Consider the following 21,822-nt stretch of genomic DNA (forward strand, 5'->3'; position numbering starts at 1 on the left):
CTTTCTGACTCAATGCTGGCACAAAGCTTGTGCTTTACATTTTGGAAGTGTGCATCAAGTCAAAATGAGTTCATGAAAGACACCCCTTTTGTAAAGAGGCTGCTGGGGTGATAGAGTAATTCTTATGGGTCCCACTCCCAAAAAATCCCAGAAAGTAATTTTGTCTTGGGAAGTTTTGGAAAGCCAGGCAGTTGGCCACTGCGGAGAAATCAGTAATGGCTGCACTTGGCCTGTACACCTGAAGACTTTTTCACCATGCACGTGAAGCAGAGATCACAAGTGTGGTCTGTAAAGGGCCAAAGCAGGATAAAGCTGTGCTGATACACGAGAGCTAGTGAAGGCAGCAGCATGCCAGACACACAGAGCTCACACTCCGCATGTATTATCAGGAGGGACATGGCCACATGAGAAATGTCAGAAACTAGGAGGCTGCAAACTCCATATAAGAGGGTCAGAAAGTGAAGGAAGAAATGGAGACTACAGAATGTAACTTTGTGCAACTTTTTAATAGACGGTAACTGCTACTGTATGTAACAATCATGTTTTCATGTTTCCTTTCCACGGAAAATGGCATGTAATCTTAGGCTTAAAGGTAAGCGATTCTGCAGATTTCTGATGCAGATTCTGTCCCCAAAATCTGTAGTAAAGTACAATGCAAGTGAAGAGGATTGGACAAATTCTATTTAATACACTGTGGAAAAAATAACTCTGCAGGTTTATGGCAAACCGCTGCTTTTCCCAACCCCAGCATCTCCTTAATGTGGCTAATTTCTTCCAGAGGTGGACTTTGTGGTGGATTAGTGAACATTCCTTAAAAGGGTTGTCCACTACTTGGGCAGCCCAGGTTTACCCTCATTAAAATAAGAACACTTGTACTCCCCTCCTGTGGCAGCGCAGTTCCAGCGGTGTCGGCATTCACTCTCCTGGTGGTCACGTGAGGGTGCTACATCCAACAAAACCAGCACCAAATCACTGCCAACTTCATTGGCCCCACCGTCAGACAGAGAAGTAATCAATAGGAATGAGAGCTGTGTTTGGCCAGTCACTCCCCGTTAATTACTTATATCAAGGTTGGGAATTTAGGGAAACCCGCAAATGGGGTTTTTCAGGGTCACAGAGACGGATTTCAAATTGATCCGCGCAGGTATAGATGAATCAGACAATGAAACATGTTCACTGCTTGAGCAGAAGCCAGCTTCTGACCCGTGTATTAAAGAATCTTGTAATTATACAATGCAATATTCGACTTCGAGCAAGAACAAAGAGTCAACATCCCACATCTCACATTTCACATGGTGTGAACCAACTAATTATGAATTATCTCAGTAAGTTATGAATACCTCTTTGTTTATTGTTCCTTTTGGCGACCTTATCTTTGTAACACTTTGCAGAATACACATCTTAGAATCATATTATGAAGCTTCTTCAGACACACAGATAATTATGCAACAACATCTATACTTTGATTATTTACATACACAGATCTTTTATATCTGGACAAACGGCCTATAGCCCAGGCCTACCCTCACACTTAAACGTCCTGAGATCGTGGACAATGAGTGAATGCAGACACCGCGGGAACCGTTTCGGCACAGGATGTAAGTACAAGCTTTTTACATTAATGGGGTAAAAATGGAGAGTAAGAAAAGGTTATCAAAGTAGTGGACAACCCCTTTAACAAGTCACAGTAACAGTATACAATGCTCTCTACTTACCCGTAGGCAATTCCTGCAATGCTACACTTTTTGAATTGCATGTCATTGCAGGTCAAAGTCCCAGTCTTGTCTGAAAATATATATTTTACCTATAAAAGAAAAAAAAAGGCTATATCATGTCAAAGTCTGGAAAAAAACAACAATTATACAAAGATCCTGTCAGAACGTCCGTACCTGCCCCAGTTCTTCATTGAGGTTTGATGTTCTGGCCATGGCGGAGGTATCGGTTGCTTCATAGTGCATGTCCATATCCTACGGGGAAGAATAGGACACATTGATGACATGAACATGAAATTAACTAAATAACCTAATGTATTCATTCATTGGAGGGATGAATGGACGTAAAACAAAAGGACATTAAAGGGGTGTATGAGGTATAAAAAAAATAAACATGGCGGCTTTCTTTCAAAAACAAAACAGCTATGACCACATGTGGTTATTGGAGCTCATCTCCATTCACTCCAGGGGAGCGGAGCTGCAGCACCGGACAAGAAAATTACAATCTACGTTTATCAGTGTGATGGATTCGATCGTCATCCATTCTTGATTCATGTCTTCGTTTTTTTAACATCAACGTGGCATCCATTTTTCTCATATTTAGGAAAACAAAATTTCAAGATAGAAAGCAAAAAAATGCATAGAACAAGGAGGACACGCAAATGGCATCTGAGCTTTTTTTTTTTTTATAGTTTGTGGGGTTTTTTCTTTTTTTTTTTTTTACACAGAGCCTTTTACTTGGGTAAATCTAATCCATAATTCAGTTGAAAAAAAAAATGTCTTAAATTTTTCCAAAGTTGATTGTCCGGGAAATTTTTTTTAAGACTAAAATGGTATCTAATCTAGCCACGAAAAACATGGACACGTGAATTGGACCTAAGCAATGAAGACTTTCAGAAATCATTTCCACACGCTGCCTTATGGCCAGTTGTACTATGAATAAATCTTCATGGATATCTGCCCATAAATATGTTAATTACATTTGTTAAAAACAAGATCTAATTAAATGAAATCTGTCCCCAGGTTTCTGATAGCCCATTTGAAGGCAGCATGATGTAGGGGACAAAGACTACTCCAACGATGTGTCACTTAGTTTACTGGGTGCATCAGTTGTGTTAAAAATCACAGCTGCAGATGGAGCAGTTCTCTGACTGCTGAGCAGTGTATAACCCCGCCCACACCACTGATTGACAGCTTTCTGTGTACACTGTATATTGACAGAAACCTGTTAAATCAGTGGTGGGGGTGTGACTGGACTACATAACACAAGACCTCTAGTCCTGCATTGATAATATCCTGATTTTATTGAAACAGCAAAACATAGCCCAGTAAGTGGCACATCCATGGAATCAGACTCTCAGGGAAACATGCTGACAGATTCCCTTTAAGACCATCTTAATGTGAGAACTGTCTAGTTTATGAGACACAATCAGGCTAAAGTGGAGACTTCTTTGATATAGTAAGTTAAAGGGGTTGTGGGGGCATAGTTATTTGATAAACAATCTACTGGATATTTGCAGATTAGTGGGGGGTCACTGATAAGCTATTTTTTTATTTTTTTTTTTTGCTTCCGTGGCTTTTCCAGTACAGTTTCTATATAAAACAACAGGAGCTGTGCTGTGGTAGCTGCGCTTAGCAGCTCCAATCAAAATGGTTACATTCGGCTGCTGCAAAAACAGGGGATTGGTGGGGGCATTGCATGTCGGACCCCCGCTGATTTGTTACTGATAATCTATCCTTCAAATCAGATTCAGGTCATTAAATTCCTACGCCTGGACAACCCCCGGAATGTGCAAGTATTGCAACTTGACTAAAAAAAAAAATATATATTTTTTTAAATATTTTTATATACTGTATATTATCTATCTATATATATCTATATACATATATACATATATATATACATATATACATATATACATATACATACATATATATATATATATATATATATATATATATATATATATATATATATATATATATATATACATACATACATACATACATACATACATATATATATATATATATATATATATATACACACACACACGCATATATACACACATACACATATCTACATATATACAGTAAATGTATATACATACAGACATACATACATACATACACTAGCTGTAGTACCCGGGTGTTGCCCAGGATAGTAACTGTGTCTGTCTCTTTACTCAGTCTGTGTTTCTAGTTGTCTCCCCATCGACATCTTATTACCTCACGCATAAGCGTCTTATACTAACAATTTATTTTGTCCCTATAGCAACCAATCACAGCTCTTATTAATAACCTAATAGCTCGCAGCTCCATTGACTTTAATGGAGGCAGTTTTTTTTTGGAGAATAACTGTAAGGCGCAGGGTTAAATTTTCCCATCAAAACATAGTTGATGAGGTTTCTCTGAGTCACATGGGGTGTCTGTGCAAAATTTTGTCATTGTAAATGCGATGGTGCGGATTCCTTTAGTGGACATACACACACACACACACACACACACACACACACGCAGCTTTATATATTCGATTATATGAATTACGGTATATATACACTGTATTGTGCACAAAAATCCCTGTATAATCTTATATCAACCAGGAAAAGTAATATAGAGAACATGTCAGGATCGGCATAGTGCGAGTTCTGTATATCATAAATTTACATTATTAGGAAGCGTATTGCGGATGAGGACGACATATGTAAGAAATCAGTGTATAATGAGACACTAAATCGCTCCTGTAGAGTGACTCACCCAGTTAATGAAATAAGCTTGTATAAATTTCACCACTTCCAGAGTCACCAGCAGACTGATGGGTATGAGGTTGTTGAAGAGAATGATAAACGTTAAAAAATTCAGTCCAAAGTTGTTGGCTCCACCATCTGTTCAGTGATCATAGATAAAGGGATAGGTTACAATTGTTTCCAGACAAGCGCCTCCAACAAAGCAATCTACCAAACAGTACACACACGCGCCTGCCGCTAACGTTAACTCTTCCCCATCCTGAACACCCTGGATGGTCTCTTCTAAGAGTCCACAGCCCACATTTTTTGCATTATGCAGAGCGGCTTGGACACAGATATACAGGATTCTAGGAGGCTGTAACAGAGGGCTGGAAGATGCTAGCCATACTTTACATAGGGAAAACCTGATGACCGGTTCCCTTTAAAAATCTCTGCAACCGACAAATGAGCATTTTTGCTCACCCTGCCTCAGCTAGTCTTAAGGCTGCCAACCCTAGTTCCGAAGTTTCACCTACAAGGTCTTCTGGCAGGGGGCTCCTGCTGCCTCCCAGAACCCTTATGTGCCAAGGAAATTCAATGATAACCCACCCAGGACCCTGTATAAGGCATCTCATCTCAATGTCAAAGAGCTTTTTCAGTGAAGATGACTGATGTGGGCTACGGACAGACAAGTCATCCTCTTACTGCCTACACGCAGCCACATAGCCGCCTGCATATGGAAACGATGTACATGGGGAGCTTACAGATTATACTGGTGGATACAACTGTTAGATGGGCACAGCCTTAAAGTGCATTTACATAGGCAGGGTTCGACCCAGAAGAAACCCTGATTTAACAATTATCAATTGTCTTGTAAAAAGTTAAAGGTTCATTCACACTATTAATATAAAGTTTAGTACCCATATATTGTTGGCAGCAGCACATCAGCCTGTATAAAGCAGGGCTGTGCTGCTGACAATACACATGCTACATGGGGATAGATCATCAGAGATAAGGGTGCTTTACATGCTGCAACATCGCTAACGATATATCGTCGGGGTCACGTCGTTAGTGACGCACATCCAGCGTCGTTAGCGACATCGCAGCGTGTGACACCAAGGAGCAACAATCAACGATCGCAAAAATATCAAAAATCGTTGATCGTTGACACATCGCTCCTTTTCATAATATCATTGGTGGTGCATGCCGCTGGTTGTTCGTCGTTCCTGCGGCACCACACCGCTATGTGTGACACCGCAGGAACGACGAACATCTCCTTACCTGCGTCCACCGGCAATGAGGAAGGAAGGAGGTGGGCGGGATATTCCGGCCGCTCATCTCCGCCCCTCCTCTGCTATTGGGCGGCCGCTTAGTGACGTCGCTGTGACGCCGAATGCACCTCCCCCTTGAAGGAGGGATTGTTTGGAAGAACAGCGACGTCGCTGAACAGGTAAGTGCGTGTGACGCTGCCGTAGCGATAATATTCGCTACGGCAGAGATCACCAAATGTCGCACCAACGACGGGGGCGGGTGCTATAGCTATTAATGTCGCAGCGTGTAAAGCACCCTTAAGGCTATGTGCGCACGTTGCAGATTTGGTGCAGAAATTTTCTACATCAAATCTGCCCCTTCTGGCAAAAAAATGCACCAAAAAATGCATGTGTTTTCAGTGAGTTTTTTTTCTTATTGAAGTCAATGAATGGGAGGGCTATAAAACGCAGGAAAAATGCACCAACAATTGATATGCTGATTATTTCCTGCACCAAATCTGCAAGGAAAAAATAAGCAACCTGCGCACAGCACTACAGAATGCTCTTTAACTTTGATAGTACAAAGATAGATATACAGATTTGTGACAAATCAGCACCAAAAACGCACTGAGAACACAAAGTCTAAAGGTGCATTTTGGTCACTCATTGACTGATTGCTTTACACAGGCCAATGTGGGGAAAAGCGTTCCCATTATCAGCCTTATACAGGGCTACCGCGCTCGCACGTGCCTGAGCAGTGGGAACACACTACGCCCCAGATCTGGCCTCTACAGTCTGCATGGTTACTCGTTTTAGCAGATTTTTATCTACAGTTATTTCAAGAAACATTTTTCTCTTACAATTCAGATTGAGATACCAGTCTTTCTGTTCATGTTTGTAGTTCCAGATGGAAGACCCGATGGAGCAAACGAGGGAGATAGTGATGAGGGTCCCAAATAGGAGCAGGATCTGGATGTTGGTTATACGCTCCACATTGGACAACTTCAAGGGAGGTCGGGTTGAATTCTACATCAGTGTAAAATAAAAGGATATTCAACTACGTCGCTTTAAACGAAACATAGGTAAAAAATTGCAGTAGAGCAACAGCAACATGCATTATTATATCAACTCATGTAACTAAATCTTATTTAAAAGATATCTGTAAGAGTTGTCGTCGTATATGACGGCATGTATGGACACAATCTGGGGCAAAATCGTGAAAAACACGTAGTACAACAAAAGAAAGGAACGATTAAATGCCCAATGTAAACATGTATCAAGACGTTTATTAAATACAATATACATATATACTAGAAGGTGGCCCGATTCTAACGCATCGGGTATTCTAGAATTTCTTGTGTAGTTAATGTATGTTTTTTGTTATATATATAGATGTTGTTGTGTGTAGTTGCCAGTGTTTGTGTAGGGCGCTGTAAATGTTCTGGCTGTTGTCTGGGTGTTGGGGTGTGTGAGAGCGGTGTTGTTTGTGTGTCGCACTGTGTGTGTTGCGTTGTATGTAGAGCGTTGTGTGTCTGCAGCGTTCTGTGTGTGTGGTGCTGTGTGTGTTGCACGGTTTGTGTGGGTGCAGAGTGCGTGTGTGTGTTTTGGGGGAGGTATGTTTTGTGCAGTGTGTGTGTTGCGCGGTATGTGCGTATATTTATGTATGCTGCGGTGTTTGTGTGTTGGGTGTTGTGTGTGCGGCGTTGTCTGTGTGTGGCTGTCTGTGTAGGGCGGTGTTTGTGGTTCCCAGTGTGTGTGTGGTGTGTTGTGCGGTGTGCGTGTGGCGCTGTGTGTGTGTTTTGGGTGGAGGTGTGCACCCCCATCGTGCTCCATCCCCCATGCTGCGCACCCCCCATCGTGCTCCATCCCCCATGCTGTGCACCCCCCATCGTGCTCCATCCCCTATGCTGTGCACCCCCATCGTGCTCCATCCCCCATGCTGCACACCCCCCATCGTGCTCCATCCCCCATGCTGCGCACCCCCCATCGTGCTCCATCCCCCATGCTGCGCACCCCCCATCGTGCTCCATCCCCCATGCTGCGCACCCCCCATCGTACTCCATCCCCCAGGCTGCGCACTCCCATCGTGCTCCATCCCCCATGCTGTGCACTCCCCATTGTGCTCCATCCCCCATGCTGCGCACTCCCCATCGTGCTCCATCCCCCATGCTGCGCACTCCCCATTGTGCTCCATCCTCCATGCTGCGCACTCCCATCGTGCTCCATCCCCCATGCTGCGCACTCCCCATTGTGCTCCATCCCCCATGCTGCGCACTCCCCATCGTGCTCCATCCCCCATGCTGCGCACTCCCCATCGTGCTCCATTCCCCATGCTGCGCACTCCCCATCGTGCTCCACAGTCACACATCAGACAGTAAACACGCACACATCTGATCGCATACACTCACACCCCACTTCTCCCTGTGCCCTCCGGTGGGCGGTCCCAGCAGCTGTGCTGCACGCCGTGCTCCTCTTCCTTCTGCCGACACTCACAGATCCGATCGCATACATTCACACATCAGAACATACGCACACATCCGATCGCATACACGCACACATCCGATCGCATACACGCACACACACACTGACGATATCGCACATACGCGCTCACACACTCACAACATCCGGAGATACCACATGCTTCCGGCCATGTGATGCTCCGGCAGGTCCTGGAAGGTCACTGCACGCACAGTATCGTCGCCGAGAAGTAAGCGATATCACTGGATGTTGTGAGTGTGTGGATGCGATCTGATGTGTGTGTGTGTGTCTGTCTGTTCTCGTGTGTGTGTGTGTGTGTGTGTGTGTGTGTGTGTGTGTGTGTGTGTGTGTTCCGCCGCTGCAGGACCTTGATGCGCTCACCTGTTCCCAATCGGCGTCTGGTGAGTATGACTGCGCGGTCTTCTTTCTTTTGTCTTCTCTCTTCTTTGGGTGCCCGCTGCCTATAATGAAGTGTCTTGCAGTGTCTTTAACTCTTTCACCGCTGCATGACACTTCATTATTGACCGCAGCGTATGCACATGTGTACCGGGAGCCGGTGTTCGCTGGTAACCATGATAAACATCGGGTAACTAAGGGAAGTGCTTCCTATAGTTACGCGATGTGTATCATGGTTACCAGCGTACACCGGCTCCGTCACGATCCCAGCATCGCAAGGTTATGTCTGCTGGGGGAGGGGCCAAGTGTGCCAACGTGTGGCGGGGGCGAGGCGTCAGCGTATGCCGGTTCCCTGCACATGTGTACCAGGAGCCGGTGTACGCTGGAGCGGGCGATGGGTGCGGAGGGCCGGCTCCCTGCACATGTGTACCAGGAGCCGGTGTACGCTGGAGCGGGCGATGTGTGCGGAGGGACGTGTGCCGGCTCCCTGCACATGTGTACCGGGAGCCGGTGTATGCTTGAGCGGGGCTGAGCGGGCGAGGCGTCAGTGTATGCCGGCTCCCTGCACATGTGTACCGGGAGCCGGTGTACGCTGGAGCGGGCGATGTGTGCGGAGGGCCGGGGCGAGTGGCTAATCCATGCAGGGGGCGGGGCCAGGCCAAGCCCAGCGGCCAATCCGACAGTTGTCACTTTTATGACACTGTCACGGTGACACAATTTTGGAGCAAGACAGACAGGCAGAATAAGGCAATTATATATATATAGATAAAATTATAAATGCAACAAGTTCATGGTGGAGCATTGTATATTTTACATACATATATCAATTCATACAAATAGACAACAGACAGGGATCACATTAAAAATCCCTTTTAGTTTTTAAAATTTTAAATTTTTTTCGTCCTGCAACTACTGATGGGCGGACTCGCAGATAACCGGGACTAGCAGATCTAACCAGATTAAAATAAAAAACCCGGTTCCGGCCCGGAATTGGTCCCGAACATCTGGCTGGTCACCGATCCCCATATAAATCTATGGGAACCAAAATCCAGAGATTCAAATTGGTTACAAATAGCAGCCTGCAGCTGCCCAGAATTGTGACAACCAGAAGAGCCAGGTAAATTGCTGGGACTGTCACATCAAATGGATGCGGCAATCTTGGGCGGCTGCAGACTGCTATTTTTAGGTGTGTGGCGGGGGCAATAACCATGCGTCTCCCCAGCCTGAGAATACTAGCCCCCAGTTGGTGGGCTTTACCATGGCTGGGTATCAAAATTGGGGGAACCGCACATTTTTTTTTTTTTAATTTTATTTATTTATTTAAAAAAAAAAGCATGCAATTCCTCTTATTTTGATACACTGCCCTTAAGGGCCGCCACATGGACAGTCTCCACCTGGAAGAGATGATGTCACGACAAGCAGTCACCTGACAAGGGTGGTCACACAGATTGGCTGAAAAGTCAGGTGACTGGTAGTCATGACATCATCTCTTCCAGTCCGGTAGGCACAGTAGGAGAGGCGGTGCTGTGGCCACATTCAGAAGCATTCAACATCCATGTACGCGGCTTCTAAATAAAACTAGAAGATTTCTTTAAGATAAATGTGTCTCACCTGCACAAGTTTTGTGTCGTGACCTGTGTACACAACGATGCCATGAACCCACTGAGTGTTCCTCAGCTGAGCTCCTCTGAGGAGAATTTGGTCTGGACCCAATGGGACGGTGCTACAAGAAAACACAAGACAAACCTGGTTAGACCCAAGTCTCCCTACAAGCCACGTCCTGGCAGTGTCAGGATGTTTCTGCATCGCCACCATTGGTAAGGAATATTACCAGAATTGTCACAATCACATACAATACAACATATTAAAATTGGATCATGTGTGCGGGGCACTCACAAAACTCCCCGATAGATGATGTTGGGAGACAGAAGTATGAGGTATCATTAAACAATGGATTCCTTAGAGATACCAAGAGATAAGCCATCACCATTGATGTTTGGTAATGGCTTACTCCACTCTTCCCACACACACATGCATGCTCGCCTGAGCTGATCATTCATGTGTTTTAGGTGTAAGATTTCAGTGGAGATCTATTTGATGTGTACAGACACTAAGGACAAGTTTGTTCCCCAATTTTAATGTAAGAGACAATGCATACTGCGGAGCTTATCCAGGAGAATACACGCAAGTCGCAAAAACCAAAGTATATAATTCATCACTAAATTGGGTGTCAATAATAATAATACTAGGGTTAGAAAAAGATAACACCGGTGGCCCACTTAGAGGGGTTCTCCTCTCGCTATGGACCATGGAGTAACTCCACTCACCAGCGGAGAACAAGGACCAGCTATCCCCGTATTATATGGGTGGCCATTCATTCAGCTGATATGTAACTCCCTGGGCTTTATGGGAGTCTCAGGAGCTGGGCTCGAAGTAATCAGCTAGTTTACATGGTGGCCGTCATACCTAATGGGTTTTCTGACAATTGACAACTCCCTTTAAAAGGGGCTGTGGAGGCAACATAAAATATAGATGAAAAAAGGTCATTTTATGTTATGTTTTGCAATCCCCATTGGAGGTATACATGGGGAGGTTTCACAAATATAGAACAACGCTCCGAGGGTCTACATTAACAGATATCACTGGATAGACTCTCATGTAATAAAAAAAAAAAGCACACTTCTTACTGAATGCACAGTATAAAATAAGCACAGCGTGCCACAAAGCAGATCACCTATAGGAACAGTATACTCAGCATATCACAAAGCAGATCACCTATAGGAACAGTATACTCAGCATGTCACACAGCAGATCACCTATAGGAACAGTATACTCAGCATATCACAAAGCAGATCACCTATAGGAACAGTATACTCAGCATATCACACAGCAGATCACCTATAGGAACAGTATACTCAGCATATCACAAAGCAGATCACCTATAGGAACAGTATACTCAGCATATCACACAGCAGATCACCTATAGGAACAGTATACTCAGCATATCACAAAGCAGATCACCTACAGTATATGCAGCGTGTCACACAGCAGATCACCTATAGGTACAGTATACGCAGCGTGTCACACAGCAGATCACCTATAGGTACGGTATATGCAGCGTGTCACACAGCAGATCACCTATAGGTACGGTATATGCAGCGTGTCACACAGCAGATCACCTATAGGTACGGTATATGCAGCGTGTCACACAGCAGATCACCTATAGGTACGGTATATGCAGCGTGTCACACAGCAGATCACCTATAGGTACAGTATACGCAGCGTGTCACACAGCAGATCACCTATAGGTACAGTATATGCAGCGTGTCACACAGCAGATCACCTATAGGTACGGTATATGCAGCGTGTCACAAAGCAGATCACCTATAGGTACGGTATATGCAGCGTGTCACACAGCAGATCACCTATAGGTACGGTACATGCAGCGTGTCACACAGATCACCTATAGGTACAGTATACGCAGCGTGTCACACAGCAGATCACCTATAGGTACGGTATATGCAGCGTGTCACACAGCAGATCACCTATAGGTACGGTATATGCAGCGTGTCAAAGCAGATCACCTATAGGTACGGTATATGCAGCGTGTCACACAGCGGATCACCTACAGATACAGTATACGCAGCGTGTCACACAGTGGATCACCTACAGATACAGTATACGCAGCGTGTCACACAGCGGATCACCTATAGATACAGTATATGCAGCGTGTGACACAGCGGATCACCTATACAGTATACGCAGCGTCACAAAGATCACCTAGATCCAGTATACACAGCATATCACCTAAATCCAGTATACACAGCATATCACCTAGATACAGTATACACAGCATATCACCTAGATTCAGTATACACAGCACATCACCTAGATACAGTATACACAGCTCATCACCTAGAGACAGTATACACAGCACATCACCTAGATACAGTATACACAGCACATCACCTAGATACAGTATACACAGCACATCACCTAGATACAGTATACACAGCTCATCACCTAGATACAGTATACACAGCACATCACCTAGATACAGTATACACAGCACATCACCTAGATACAGTATACACAGCTCATCACCTAGATACAGTATACACAGCTCATCACCTAGATACAGTATACACAGCACATCACCTAGATACAGTATACACAGCACATCACCTAGATACAGTATACACAGCACATCACCTAGATACAGTATACACAGCTCATCACCTAGATACAGTATACACAGCACATCACCTAGATACAGTATACACAGCTCATCACCTAGATACAGTATACACAGCACATCACCTAGATACAGTATACACAGCACATCACCTAGATACAGTATACACAGCTCATCACCTAGATACAGTATACACAGCACATCACCTAGATACAGTATACACAGCACATCACCTAGATACAGTATACACAGCACATCACCTAGATACAGTATACACAGCACATCACCTAGATACAGTATACACAGCACATCACCTAGATACAGTATACACAGCTCATCACCTAGATACAGTATACACAGCACATCACCTAGATACAGTATACACAGCTCATCACCTAGATACAGTATACACAGCTCATCACCTAGATACAGTATACACAGCTCATCACCTAGATACAGTATACACAGCTCATCACCTAGATACAGTATACACAGCTCATCACCTAGATACAGTATACACAGCTCATCACCTAGATACAGTATACACAGCTCATCACCTAGATACAGTATACACAGCACATCACCTAGATACAGTATACACAGCACATCACCTAGATACAGTATACACAGCACATCACCTAGATACAGTATACACAGCTCATCACCTAGATACAGTATACACAGCACATCACCTAGATACAGTATACACAGCACATCACCTAGATACAGTATACACAGCACATCACCTAGATACAGTATACACAGCTCATCACCTAGATACAGTATACACAGCACATCACCTAGATACAGTATACACAGCACATCAACTAGATACAGTATACACAGCTCATCACCTAGATACAGTATACACAGCACATCACCTAGATACAGTATACACAGCACATCACCTAGATACAGTATACACAGCTCATCACCTAGATACAGTATACACAGCTCATCACCTAGATACAGTATACACAGCACATCACCTAGATACAGTATACACAGCACATCACCTAGATACAGTATACACAGCTCATCACCTAGATACAGTATACACAGCTCATCACCTAGATACAGTATACACAGCTCATCACCTAGATACAGTATACACAGCTCATCACCTAGATACAGTATACACAGCTCATCACCTAGATACAGTATACACAGCTCATCACCTAGATACAGTATACACAGCTCATCACCTAGATACAGTATACACAGCACATCACCTAGATACAGTATACACAGCACATCACCTAGATACAGTATACACAGCTCATCACCTAGATACAGTATACACAGCACATCATCTAGATACAGTATACACAGCACATCACCTAGATACAGTATACACAGCACATCACCTAGATACAGTATACACAGCACATCACATAGATACAGTATACACAGCTCATCACCTAGATACAGTATACACAGCACATCACCTAGATACAGTATACACAGCACATCACCTAGATACAGTATACACAGCACATCACCTAGATACAGTATACACAGCTCATCACCTAGATACAGTATACACAGCACATCACCTAGATACAGTATACACAGCACATCACCTAGATACAGTATACACAGCTCATCACCTAGATACAGTATACACAGCACATCACCTAGATACAGTATACACAGCACATCACCTAGATACAGTATACACAGCTCATCACCTAGATACAGTATACACAGCACATCACCTAGATACAGTATACACAGCACATCACCTAGATACAGTATACACAGCTCATCACCTAGATACAGTATACACAGCACATCACCTAGATACAGTATACACAGCACATCACCTAGATACAGTATACACAGCTCATCACCTAGATACAGTATACACAGCACATCACCTAGATACAGTATACACAGCACATCACCTAGATACAGTATACACAGCACATCACCTAGATACAGTATACACAGCTCATCACCTAGATACAGTATACACAGCACATCACCTAGATACAGTATACACAGCACATCAACTAGATACAGTATACACAGCTCATCCCCTAGATACAGTATACACAGCACATCACCTAGATACAGTATACACAGCTCATCACCTAGATACAGTATACACAGCTCATCACCTAGATACAGTATACACAGCTCATCACCTAGATACAGTATACACAGCACATCACCTAGATACAGTATACACAGCACATCACCTAGATACAGTATACACAGCTCATCACCTAGATACAGTATACACAGCACATCATCTAGATACAGTATACACAGCACATCACCTAGATACAGTATACACAGCACATCACCTAGATACAGTATACACAGCACATCACATAGATACAGTATACACAGCTCATCACCTAGATACAGTATACACAGCACATCACCTAGATACAGTATACACAGCACATCACCTAGATACAGTATACACAGCACATCACCTAGATACAGTATACACAGCTCATCACCTAGATACAGTATACACAGCACATCACCTAGATACAGTATACACAGCACATCACCTAGATACAGTATACACAGCTCATCACCTAGATACAGTATACACAGCACATCACCTAGATACAGTATACACAGCACATCACCTAGATACAGTATACACAGCTCATCACCTAGATACAGTATACACAGCACATCACCTAGATACAGTATACGCAGCGTGTCACAAAGCAGATCCCATAAGAAGCGGGGAAACTCTTGCCTGCCCCTTGTGGCAGTCTGCTGTAAATTAAAGCTTGCATCAATAGCGCAATGATTGGGAAAATTAAAAACTCAGTTCTGATCTCATCTGCTAATGAAAACATTGCCCCTAATAATAAATAAGGGAATCGCAGATCATGCAATTTACTAATAAAAATGTTGTTTTCTGCAGGGTTGAAGGTTTTATACAACGGACTTGTAGTGACATTGTAGAATAATATCCATGAAGTGCATCTTCAGTGATGTGCCATGAGGTCCAGGAAGGTTCTCCAGGAAACCACTAGAGGTCACAATGAGAAAACAAGCTGGGGATCTACAGGCCACAAAAGACGTGCAAATCAATATGTCACCAGAGCTTATTTTCTATTTCCCAAATGCCTGATGATCCTCCTGCAGCCTCATTAGACAATGCCGATACATTATTAATAGACTTTTTTACTGGATGAGTGATCATCCACATCTAGGCCATCTACCTTAGAAAGCAATGAAATCTCCTGACCTTTGGAAAAAAGAAACTTGAGTAATCCATTAAGTTACTGTGTTGGAAACAAATAATTATTTTCTTCAGGTGATCGACCAACAATTCTGACCATCAAAGAACGACGACTAATAAATTATCACCAGTGGACCTGACTAAACCTCATTAATTCAGAAGTTATTACCATTTATATTAGAAGAGATCTAATTTTATACAATAGGCAGCTGCTACATCAATTAACAATTTGCATATTCATATATTATCAATTATTCAGACACTTACTGGCCAGGTCATTTTCACCTGGAGGACATATGTAAGTGCTCGGGCAATGGTGGCTTGATCATATGTGCTGTAAAGCATGATCTATGGATTTATGAGGCTTCCAGCAACTGCTGACCCTTCCATTGAGGTACAAAAGCAAAAAGACAATGCTCATTGTGACAACTCAGCATCAGGTCACTTGTGTCTGGGGTAAAAGACCTTAATGGGCCAGACCTAAGTTTCCATTGTTTGTTAAATCAAGAGAAGTTAGCCATTGTCTCACGTCAAACTGATCAGAGCCCTACTGTATTTAGAAGTTGATTGTCTCAGCCCTTCAGACTACATAATTCAGAGGAAAATTATACAGTCGTATTGAACTAGTGACCAATGAGAAAGCAGCCATCTCCACCAATCCTGTAAGAGAACTGCGGGGTATAAAAGGGCCTTGCTTCTGTCACCAATGAGCTATTCTACATGACCTCAGCCAAGGAGCTTCAGTTTCAGCTGAGGGAATCATAGAACTACTTCACTTCGGATATTCTACAGGATTTCAGTTTAGGATCTACGGTTCCAGCTGAAGGTTCTCTGCTTAACTGCTCAACAGTGAACCCACGACTTCTCTTAGAGAACCCAGATGGCGACAAACTCTGCCACCTGGATTCATATCTTGTGGTGCTCAGTCAGCTTTCTAAGCTTGCAGCAATCTCTTCTCAGTGGGTACCCGCCAAAAGTGGAGTGCTGCTGGCTGGGATAGTTGGCCGTGGAAGTCATGAAGATTCTGATCCCTTGCAGGCCAACGAACGGGTGAGACTCTGTTGCTTGCACCATCTTGTGTTCTTGATGGGAATGTACAATATGTTTTTGCCTGTTGGTGAACCAATAAAGTCTTTCCAATGTGTGGTTCCCTCACCCTGTGTTGTCTCAGTAGTGCTCTGCCTATAGGGAAGGCGTGTGTTCGTTCAGTGGGGTGAGCCCCGGTCATTGTGGTCTTTCTGAAGACAGCCAGGTCAGGATGAGAGCACCTACTGAGCCTCATGTCTCCATACTTAGACAGGTAAGTTCAAGAATTCAGTTCTTGTGAGCTTATGTCCAATGTGAATGGGTACTAAGGTGAAGTTCAATGAACATAGCCGTAGCCTATATCATGGATTTTCCTTTAGGCAAGGGTCATTGTGTTCTGATTGGTTTAAATAAAATAGGTTTAAAAAATTAGTGTTAGATTTATTAAAATACTGATACTTCTTCTCTTTATAAATGTTTTCCTTATTTCTTCACATTACAGTACAAACCACCATCATGTAACACTGTGGCAACCATTTGTACGGAGAAAATGTCAGCAGCATGATGTAGGAGCTGAGACCTTGATTCCAGCAATATGTCACTTGCTAATCTGCATGAAAGCATTTTGATACAATCACAGTTTTCTCGGTTGCAGATCTAGCAGTTCTCTGAATGCTGAGCTCTGTATTATTATTAATAATAATAATAATAATAATAATAATAATAAATAATAATAATTGTATTCATTTATATAGCGCTATTAATTCCACAGCGCTTTACATACATTGGCAACACTGTCCCCATTGGGGCTCACAATGTAGAGTCCCTATCTGTATGTCTTTGGAGTGTGGGAGGAAACCGGAGAACCCGGAGGAAACCCACGCAAACACGGGGAGAACATACAAACTCCTTCAAGATGGTGTCCTTGGTGGGATTTGAACCCCGGACCCAAGCGCTGCAATGCTGCAGTGCTAACCACTGAGCCACCGTGCCGCCCATTATTCCGCCAACACCACTGACTGACAGCTTTCTGTGTACACTGTGCATTGACAGTAACTGCTAATCAGTGGTGGGGACAGGGATGAACTAGGAGGCACAAGACACCTAGTCCTGTAGTGATAATCTCCTGCTAATGAAACACTGACTGTAGTTAAACAGGCACACACAGAGTAGGCAGTGACAATGCTGAAGCCAGGGTAACAGCCCGTACATCATGCTGCTCTCACACTAGATAGCAAAGAGATTGCCTTTATATGCCATATGGGGTGCGATTTGTGACGGTTTTTGATTATAGGCTCTATTAGGTTTAAAGTGGTAGGTTTGGGTTTTAGAAACACCACAGATGAAGCCTAGAATCCAAAATAACAGTCGAGAAGGATAATGCCTTGATTACTTGCATTCCTCTTTTGACATACTGATGCATGGACTGCTTTCATAGAATGTATGCGCACTTTATATCGTTACTATATATAATACCATCGCTATTGTGAGGAATTAGGTCAATCTGGCTGTTTAATACTTGGTATATTAACTATGGGATCCAGTGAGAATGTCTATTTCTTTTTGGCTGAATGCATTTTTAATTGTGAGAAATCCAAAAATAACTTTTCACGCTTGCTCAGCTATTTTCAGAGCTTCCGCTGAAGGGAACAGACATTATCTTTATTCGGATGCACATGAGACGGGTCTTGCTCTTTAGATAAGTGTTTGTCTTGTATCTATGGGTACTTTCACACTTGCGTTGTTTTCCTTCAGTTGCAATCAGCCGTTTTGGAAAACAGCGGAATCCGTTAACGGATTCCGCTGCTTCCCATAGACTTGTATGGACGACGGATTGCGAGTGAAGTATGTGCGTTTCTTCCGCTGGGCGACGCTGCGTTGCTTCCACCGGGCGGAAGGAACGCAGCATGTAACGTTTTTTGAGCAGCGCAATCCGTAGGATTTCACTGCGCATGCTCTCTATGGCTCCGTGCACACGTAACCAGGGTACACATCGGGTTACCAAGCAATGCACTTTGCCTAGTTACCAGATATTTACCCTGGCTACGGGTGCAAGGAGCCCGACACTTCCCTGCTCGGCTCCGCCCCCTCCCGCAGTCCGCATATATACACACACACGCGCGCGCACACACACACACACACACACACACACACACGTCCCCAGCCATGCAGTCCCCGCGGCACTGACGTCCTCAGCGCCATGGTCCCGCTCGGCTCCACTCAACCCTGCACTCCGCCCCCCGCACACATTCTCGGCAGCCGAACGATCACCTGATCACCCAGTGACCGGCTGCTGTGAGCGATCAGCTGATCACCCGGCAGCCGGCTGCTGTGAGCAATCAACTGATCGTTCACAATAGTCTGCCGCCGGTAAAACTGTAAAGAAGAAGAAAAAAAAAAAAAAAAAAAGATTCCGTTGTTTTGTACGATCCGTTGCATCAGTTGTGCCACTAAATGCAACACATCCGTTGCATCCGTCACACAACACAATCAATGGATGCCGTTCAACCCAAGTGTGAAACTAGCCTAAGACATTTATGGCATAATCTGCAGGTATACTGTCGCTTCAATAAGAATATCCCTTTACCTATCATAAAAAGAACCTAGTGTGATCTTCTGCTATCATCTGACATGTAGAGCACCACAACAGCTTCAAACTGCTGATCAGCTGCATGCAGAGAACCGGACACCCACCAATCTAAACGCAGATGGCATATAGGAAGGATAGGCTGTTACTTTTAAAGTGAAACAGTCAGCAGGTTTTTGCTATGTAATCTGAGAGCAGCTTAATGTAAAATAGGATTCCAGCAATGTGTCACATTAAAGGGAACCTGTCAGCAGGTTTTTGCTACATCATCTGAGAGCAGTATGTTTTAGGCAAAGAGATTCTTAAACTAACCATGTTTAACTTAAATTACTGGGTGCAGCTGTTCTGACATTATTAAAGAATTGAGTTTAGCAGAGCTGGTTGAGCGGTATCACCCACACCAGGATCTCAATACAGATTGCGCGCGCATTCACTGAAAAGTCAATTGCAGCAGGGGGCATCAGACAACATGACAGGAGACTTTGTAGTCCTCAAATCACAGGATAATAAACCCTTTAGTTTAAGTAAACAATAGCTCACACAAGGATAAGAGAAGCACAGTTGCTTTTTTTTACCCCTGCAGCATGCTGTCCTCAGCTAACATTGCAAAATCATGCTGACAAATTCCCTGTGTTTTTTTTTTTTTTTGTTTAAAAATAAATAAAAATCAGAGTTTAAATCAGCAGGAGATTAACAGTAGATGACTGGGTGTCTGGTAGCTCCTGGTCCAACAATATCTACAACACCAATTGGCAGCTTTCTGTCAATATACATTGTACACAGAAAGCAGCCAATCAGTGGTGTGGGCGGGGTTATACACAGCTCAGCTTTCCGAACTCTGCTAGATCTGCTGCAGAGAAAACGGTGATTCTATCCTAACTGCCACACTCGGTAAACGAAATATTACATCACTGGAATCAGGGTCTCTGTCATCATGCTGCTATCAGATTACATAGCAAAAACCTGCTAACAGATTACCTTTTAGGGAACTGGTAAATTTCTGTAAAAATGCAAACAAGAGTAAACAAAAATTGGAAATCAGATCACAGGATAGAAATGAACAGCTAGAGAGTAAGTGATTGTCATGAGTATCATGTACAGTATGTTTACATTAGATTTCAAACACGTAGCGTCGTACAGGCTACTGGAGGAACTGCAGTAATCACAGTCTTGGCTGCGGTTACCTGCACTGGACTCCGGAGCTCTCAGCTGAGCTCTGGAGTGCAACCCGGCCTGTTCGCAGCTGAATACAGGTTACCGTAGCTAGGACTAGTATTACCGGAAACAGTCGGTAATACCAGTCCTGGCCGTGGTTACCTGTATTGAACTCCGGAGCTGTCACTTGAGCTGCAGAGTCCAGCCTGGCCTGTCCGCAGCTGTCATGGACTGAACTGTGATAGCCGAGGAATCAGTCGGCGCTCGTAGTTCAATCCTGCAAATCTGCGGCTCAGTCCAGGCTGCACTCCGGAGCTCAGGTGAGAGCTCCGGAGTTCAGTGCAGGTAACCACGGCCAGGACTTGTATTACTGCAGTTCCTCCGGTAGCCAGTCCAACGCTGCGTACAAGCCTCCTGTAATGATCATATGAAATCCTTCCAATAGACCTCAGTGTATTTCGCATTTTGCTGCCACATGTGGCTTTGGTGATATTTAATAGGATTCTATTTATATTCTGAACAAATTGTCCTTTATTTGGCCGTGTTATCTCACACACATAACTGAATCCTAAACAACCCCCGCCAAAGTTTCTGCAAAAGCTGTAAAAGGTCCATATACAACATCTGTCAGATATTCTGATTAATGGAACAAAACTAAAACGATAAATACAAATCATTAATATGGGTAGGAAACGTCTAGTATGGGGAGGCAATTCTGGCAGAAAACATTGCCCCAAAAGTTACTGTTTTATATTATGGAATAGAAAGATGCCATTTTTTAGCAAGAAAAAAATCTTGCTAAAAAAGAGAGTGTGCATGTTTCAGTCAATTGGTTCCCATGAACTCGCTTTCCTCCAGCCTGACTGATCGAATTGGAGCAGGGCAGGAGACCGCTGAGAGCTGAAGCATCAGTCACACTGCCTGGAAAATTATGGTAATGTAGTGTGTGCCTGCTCCGCGTGGCAGGAGAGACGCAGGGACAGCATATGAAGCCTTTTATTTTTTGGTACCACCCTGCTAATATACCGTACTTCTTCCACTTTAGTAAAAATCATTATTCCTCTTTTACCGTAGAGCACC

The 21,822-nt window shown here is 43.7% G+C and overlaps 1 protein-coding gene across 5 annotated transcripts in view; it reads right to left on the bottom strand.

The window, feature by feature from the left end:
• ATP8A1 (ATPase phospholipid transporting 8A1) overlaps positions 1–21,822 on the bottom strand; it is a 324,895-nt gene that overhangs the window by 155,082 nt on the left and 147,991 nt on the right. For all 5 annotated transcript variants that reach the window (XM_075347005.1, XM_075347007.1, XM_075347004.1 and 2 more), the window contains exons 11-15: positions 10,174–10,285; positions 6,549–6,714; positions 4,470–4,597; positions 1,890–1,967; positions 1,716–1,804 (exon numbers count right to left, since the gene is read on the bottom strand). In XM_075347005.1, coding sequence (XP_075203120.1) covers positions 1,716–1,804; positions 1,890–1,967; positions 4,470–4,597; positions 6,549–6,714; positions 10,174–10,285 — 573 coding nt within the window. The remainder of the gene's footprint in view (positions 1–1,715; positions 1,805–1,889; positions 1,968–4,469; positions 4,598–6,548; positions 6,715–10,173; positions 10,286–21,822) is intronic.

The sequence above is a fragment of the Anomaloglossus baeobatrachus genome, chromosome 1 (genome assembly GCF_048569485.1).
Source record: "Anomaloglossus baeobatrachus isolate aAnoBae1 chromosome 1, aAnoBae1.hap1, whole genome shotgun sequence".
In the NCBI taxonomy this organism is placed as follows: domain Eukaryota; kingdom Metazoa; phylum Chordata; class Amphibia; order Anura; family Aromobatidae; genus Anomaloglossus; species Anomaloglossus baeobatrachus.